The 6,774-nt window shown below is 36.4% G+C and overlaps 1 protein-coding gene across 1 annotated transcript in view; it reads left to right on the plus strand.

Moving 5' to 3' along the window:
* The first annotated feature begins 2,787 nt into the window (after positions 1-2,787).
* Positions 2,788-6,774, plus strand: part of rnf17 (ring finger protein 17) — a 29,887-nt gene continuing 25,900 nt past the window's right edge. The window contains exons 1-7 of the mRNA XM_008281591.1: positions 2,788-2,854; positions 3,644-3,756; positions 4,033-4,130; positions 4,285-4,372; positions 5,085-5,174; positions 5,371-5,474; positions 5,647-5,815. Of these exons, the coding sequence (XP_008279813.1) occupies positions 2,788-2,854; positions 3,644-3,756; positions 4,033-4,130; positions 4,285-4,372; positions 5,085-5,174; positions 5,371-5,474; positions 5,647-5,815 (729 nt within the window). The remainder of the gene's footprint in view (positions 2,855-3,643; positions 3,757-4,032; positions 4,131-4,284; positions 4,373-5,084; positions 5,175-5,370; positions 5,475-5,646; positions 5,816-6,774) is intronic.

The raw sequence follows: 6,774 nt of genomic DNA on the forward strand, positions 1-6,774 counted from the left end.
CACTCTGTCATACTGTATGTACGGATGCATTTCTTGTTTTCTTGTCTGATCTTGGATGTTTTCCTGACTCGCATTAGCAGACAGGTGCACTTGTATACCTGCAGGCGTTTTGACACCTCACACCAAGGTGGTCCGCTTTCACTTCACATCAAGGCCACAAACCGTATTCATTTGGACACTTATCCAGAGGTGGGAGTTGCACTATTAAAACGTGTACTTCAAGCTGTTCTTTGGGGCTTCGTCCTGCCAGCTCGAAATGGAAAGACCCCCCTTTGATGCACTGCAATTTCATTCCAGGCCCCCTCTGGGGATTTGGATGAACGCTCTCTGAAGGTTAAAGTTTTGGCTGCATTACATACTAGATGATTTACCTTTACCATCTGATGTCTGCGGCTCTCCGCTCTCCACTGGCTGTCACTCCCCGTTAATGCTGCTTCACTGGATGGCTGGCCATTGTCCTCAGGCGGCAGTGCTGCTGGCAGCTGCGCTCAGATGGAAGAGAGGACCAACATATCGCCGTTAGGGCCACTGTGAAGGCTTGCAATTGGTTCAAAAGGAAACAAAAGAATATATCCAACAGCATAACATACAGGCGGAATGTGTATTGTAAGAGAAAACATAAATGAGGTAAAAAGACGGATAAATGCATGCATAGACAGAATGAAACAATAAAATAGTAACAGACAACATACAAGAAGGAGAATTAACACTAAATCATCATTGCATATGATACACCAAAACCAAAGACCCAAAGACAAAGAGCTGTGTTTTTCCAACAAGTGGGAGGAAGGGTGAAGTGTGATCATAGTGATGCATATTTACCCTTTTCAGAGTTTTATTTAATGTAGTGCACATAAAACTGGATATTTTAAACTGTAATAAAGTTAAAAAAAAATACAAAAATAAATAAATAAATAAATAAACAAAATAAAATAAACAACCAAATGAAATCAAATATAGAAAAATAATGACAAATGACTTAAAGAAATAATGTTTGCAACCAAATGAAATAAAATAAACAAAAGTGAAATAAAATAAACAAGCAAATGAAATTAAATAAACAAAAATGCATTAAAATAAACAAAAATCTAATAAAAGATGGACATGTGAAGCAGCAAACCACCTACTATAATCCCTCGTACATTGAAAACCTAATTGGTAATATAATGGATATGACTGCCAACAATAAATAGAAAATAAAATGAAAAAACAAAATAAACAACACTAAAATAAAGTAAATAAAAACAATAACAAATAAAACTGAAATAAAATAAACAGCCAAATGTCACCAAAATAACAAAAAGAAAATAAACAACACTATAATAAAGCAAACAACTAAATGAAATAAAATAAAGTAATAAACAAGACTTAAATAAAACAAAAAACCAAAAGAAATACAATAAACAACCAACTGAAATAAAATAAGCAAAAATAAAATAAAATAAACAAAAATGACATGAACAATCAACTATAATTAAATACACAAACATAAAATAAAACAAGCAAAAATGAAATAAAATAAACAAAAATGAATTGAAATAAAGAGCCAAATAAAATACAAGAAAATAAATAAAAATAAAATAAACAACTACATAAACCATTGTTTACTATTTGCCGAGCTCTGGGGTATATTTTTCCATCTGACCTGTGTGAACTCATCATCTCGTGGACCACAGGGTGTGTCGAAGTTGGTCTTTGGTGCCCCCAAGTGTCTACAGAGAAAAGTGCATGAGAAAGACTCAAACTTATTAGCTGTTTGTACTCACCTGTTGTATACACCACAGTGCTGGTTAAATTAGTGTCATTCAGTATCTACTGTCTCAGCTTTTATAGCATTATAAGATATTTACTGAAGGCTTTTGTGTGTATTTTGTCCAACATGAACTTTGTATGAACCTCAGCATAATAAATTGAACTTGAACACTGGTCAGACTGGGCAAAAGTTGGGTTATGTTTAGTCAACATATTGCCACAATAAAAAAAATAAAAAGAAGAAGAAGAAAAAAGGGAATTTTCCAAAAAATAATAATATACAGGGTCTAAGATTTATCTTAGTTGGATCAATTTTCTGAATTAATAATACCGAAGGATATAATCTTTACATTTTAATGTGTCAGTAAATTTGTATAATAAAGTGTAGTGTAGGGTCTAAAATGTATTATTTTATTAGTCAGGCACATTTGCATAATTCATAATAGTGTAGGGTCTGAACATTAACATTTAAGGAAGTTAATTTAAATTGTGTTTTCTATGTTCTTGCAGGGTCTTAACCTTAGTTTTTAAGTTAGTCAGGCAAATTTGCAAGTATTAACAATTCTGTAGAGTTCAAACCTTGGGATTTAATTTAGTTAGGTACATTTTGTGTTTTAAAACTTTACTTGTGTCAGGTTTTAACCTTAATATTTAAAGTACACAAGTGAATTCGCCTACAAAATAATACCGAAGGGTCCTACTAAGCTTGTAAGACACATTAGTTAAGAGAGATAGAGTCGTTCATCTGATTTCTCCACTGGAAACCACTTTAACTCAACAGCTTTGGTTTAAATAAATAAAGTTAACTTCACTTAACTCAGATTCTTTACTCCTTGGCACACCCTCAGCATTTCAATAAAGCTGCAAGTCGAAATAATAACTGTTTGGTAATTAAAAACTCCGTTTAATTTTTTACTATACATTGATCTTAGGTAAGTTTGCGGGCCCTGAATGCACCTGCGTGGTCACATGACAAGACAACCGCCTGAAGCTAACCGTGGGAGACGACAGAAGACGTTTTTTAAAGACGCTAACATGGATAGAGGCGATTACTTCACTGCTACAATTTGCAGGTTATGTGGGGAGTCCTTCAAGCTTCCTGGTACGTTATTTAAACCCACTTTCTTTCACTTTAACTCCCCGTTGTACCGTAATTTGTGATAAACGAAGTTGCCGTCACCGCATGCGAGTTAGCTAGCTGCAGCAGTAGCTAGCTTGATTAGCTAATGAGCTACTACAACACGTGTGTCGGCAGGTGCTTGAACGTTCAAAGTGTTAATATAATAAAGCTGTTGTGATGATCAAAACGTGTCCAATACAAATACATATTTCTTTTTTATTTTATTTATCTCGTTTTTAAGTCTTTGTAGCATGTTGTGTGTCCTGTGGTGTTGTAGACCAAACAACCCAAATAAATCCAAAATGTCGCGCCTAAGCGATGACAGTAAATGTTTGGTTGATATATACTTCTAATACTTTGCTCCAAGTCACCATAGTGTTATTACAACAAATGTTTAATTATTTATTCAGAAAGTAGCGCAGTTTAATAGTTCTGGTGCACATTGTTCTTTGGGGGTTTTGTTTTGTTTTGTTTTTTGTTTTTTGTTTTTTTTTTTTTTGCCATTATAGCCCATTCACAAATTTAAGAAGCGGAATAAGAGAATTTTGCCCGATTTGTTTTAACCACCTAATTGATCAGAATAGTTGATGACTAATCGATTAATGAGCTCATTGAAAAGCTTAATTAGCATGTTAAACAACGTTTGGAAACCCAGAGTATGTGAAATTGACATCTTGAAACCTGTAAATCCACAGATTACTCTGTGACTAAAGGTGAAGGATTATTTTCATTATCCATTCTGGTGTTGCATTATTTTTGTCTTTTCAGAAGAAAACGATCCTGAGAGCAACCTCCCTCGCATGCTTTTATGTGGCCACATCTACTGCACAGGTTGCCTGGGGTCCATTCAGTGTGACAATGTGATTAGATGTCCCGAATGTGAGGTACAACTTAAGTATTAACCAAAGCAAATTTAACAAGTTCCAACTCAGTTGGTTATTTCCTGTTTCTTATAATATGGGAACCAATGTGTCACGCAAAGCTAAATTGTTAATTTTGGCATGCACTCTTCATAATCCAGAGACATTATGTATATCCTGGCTATTTTGTTTGTTTGTAAATCACTAAGAGTGGCTGGCAATTTGAGATCAAAATGTTTCATGGCTGAAAATGTTTTATTGGTGGGATGACAATGACAAAACAAAGCTCCCTCCATACAGGTTGAGTCCACACTTCCTAAAGAGGGAGTGAGTGGTCTGCAGGAAGATAGCAGAATCATAGGGCTCATCTACACTGCAAAAATGAACAAGGCTAAAAGGTAAAATGCAGTCCTGAATGTTGATCTGAACCACCACTGACAGGTCTTTTAAACACTTTTTTCCTTCCCCTGGTGTAATAACAATGTATAATACATTTTAAAGAATGAGTTTGATAACCTTTGACAATTACTTTGGTGTTTCTATTTTCTTGAGCCTTCGCTGTGACAGATCAAAGCATCGCAGAAAGAGCAAATTATCAACAGCCCCAGACTTTAACGCCAATACTGAGACTATTAAGCAGGTATGTTTGGGTTGCTGGTTGGATATGAAAGTCATTGTGTCAGACCTCACAATGTTGAACCTGCTTTGTCCAAATAAATTTTATAGTTTGCACTATGAATATTACACAACACACCTTGCCAGTGCCCCTATTCCTTATGACGTGAAAGTTTATCCTAGCTTGCTATATGAAATGGCATTAAGGCACAGAAGGGCAATTGTCTTTGTGAACTGGTACGTATGAAAACTGAAGTTTAAATTCAGAGAGAAAAGAGCAAATTACTGCTATTCTCGCAGGAGTGAGATGTTGCCCAAATGTGCAACTTTTAATAAATAGTTTGAATTCAGTAAAGAGGTAGATGATGAGATGGATCAGTGCCGTGACTGAAGCACTGTGCAAGTCTTTATTTATTGTTATATGCTTTCAGCACTGACCAGGAAATAAAATTACAGACACACCTGGCTAATTCTTGACTGTTGGTAAAGAATCAAGAGTTCAGAGAAGACAAATGCTTCATTAATCATTATAATTAATAATGATTCCAAAGATGGAGACAGGACCAATCTGGGGCAGGATCTAATTGTCAATGACACTGTGTCGTGTTTGTATAGACTATATTGGGGCCTTAGCTTGAACGCAGTTATTCAGAATGTTGGGTGTAGAGCCAGTGTGTTGCAGTGTCTAAATGGAAAAATAATATTTTGAACTACACTTTTTGGTATTGTTGTCTTAGACAGCTGATATTGAGAAGATTGAAAAGTTGGTGGATGAGGCGTTGGCTCGGGCTGCAGAGAATCTTGCCCAGCTGGAACACATCTATGAGGTGAAAATTGCACTAGCTCTGAAAAGCTGCACACACCTTGTAGAATACGATTGTGAAAATAGTGTATTTCCTAAAGAAGATTTAAAAAAAAAAAAAAAAGGTTTTACACATCAGAAGAAGAGTAAATCAAAACCACAAACTTCTGGTCTGTAGGTGTGTTGCTGGAGTGTTCAATGAGTGTTTTTCATTTGGGCAGACTCTGACATCTGGTGACGAAGAACAGGTGAAGAGAGAGAGAGCTCGACTGGAGAGGGAAATCAAGCAAGCTGCAGACAAGGCTTTAAATACTATTCAGAAGTGGTATGGATAGTAACTGTGAAGACACAATATGTGGAACTGATAATTTCTTTCTCAACAGATTGTTTTATTTAGTTGCAAATCATAGAGGTGCTAATATTGGTCTAGCTCAAAGGTTTTCTGCACGTCAGTAAAGCAACATCTGTCTTGATGCCTGTAATTTCTTTGTCTACAGGAAGGATGTGCAGTTGAGTCAGCTGGTAGACCTGCAGTTACAAGTCTCCACCAGTCAAGCTGTGGGGTGCCTTGTCCAAGAGAGGATAAAAGCTTTGGAGATTGCAATGCAGGTGGCCCGAGAAGTACGCCGCAGCCCCTTCCTGGAGTTGTACTGCTCTCTGGATAAGGTATGAAATATTATACTTGCATACAGGACATCCCAACAGATACTGCTTCTCACATCCCACCATCTGGTACTGTAAACTATTTCCAAGAAACACAGGTAAACACTGGCAACTGTGTGGTTTGTTTGTTTGTTTGTTTTGGTTTTGTGTTGTTGTTTTTTTTTTACATTTTCTAACGTATCTGATTGAAAGTACCAGTATCAGGTTTTGGTTGTTTCTCTCTCTGTGCCTTCACCGCGTTCCAAATTATTATGCAATTATTATGCAAATCGGCCCCTTTAGGGTCCCTGAAAATGACCTCTGAAAAGTATGTGGAGTTTCTGACTGTCCACTTTCTTCCATGGTACAAAAAGAAGAACCAGGCTTTTTGTTACAAAATTATCTTCATGCATGACAATGCACCATCTCATGCTGCAAGGGATACCTCTGCATCGTTGGCTGCTATGGGCATAAAAGGAGAGAAACTCATGGTGTGGCCCCTTCTTCCCTGACCTGAACCCTATTGAGAACCTTTGGAGCATCCTCAAGAAAAAGATAAATGAGGGTGGGAGGCAGTTCACATCCAAACAGAAGCTCTGGGAGGCTATTCTGACATCCTGCAACGAAATTCAAGCAGAAACTCTCCCAAAACCACAAGTTCAATGGATGCAAGAATTGTGAGGCTGCTATCAAATAAGGGGTCCTATGTTAAAGTGGAACTTGACCTGTTCAGATGTTTTTGACTGAAATAGCTTTTGATTTCAGTAAATATAACCTCCTAATGCTACAAATTCAACAAATGACCATTTTCAGTTCTGTACAATCTCTAAAATGTTTTGGAACTCTATTGTGCCTAATAATTTGGAATGGTGGAGTTCAAGTTTTTTATTTTTGAAAATAATACTGCTATCATTGGGAGGTTTGTTCAGTAACATTCAAATTATACTCTAACGGTTGATGACTTGAAAATTATGCTGACTGTC

This window comes from Stegastes partitus, unplaced genomic scaffold (genome assembly GCF_000690725.1).
Source record: "Stegastes partitus isolate 25-593 unplaced genomic scaffold, Stegastes_partitus-1.0.2 Scaffold238, whole genome shotgun sequence".
NCBI classification, from domain to species: domain Eukaryota; kingdom Metazoa; phylum Chordata; class Actinopteri; family Pomacentridae; genus Stegastes; species Stegastes partitus.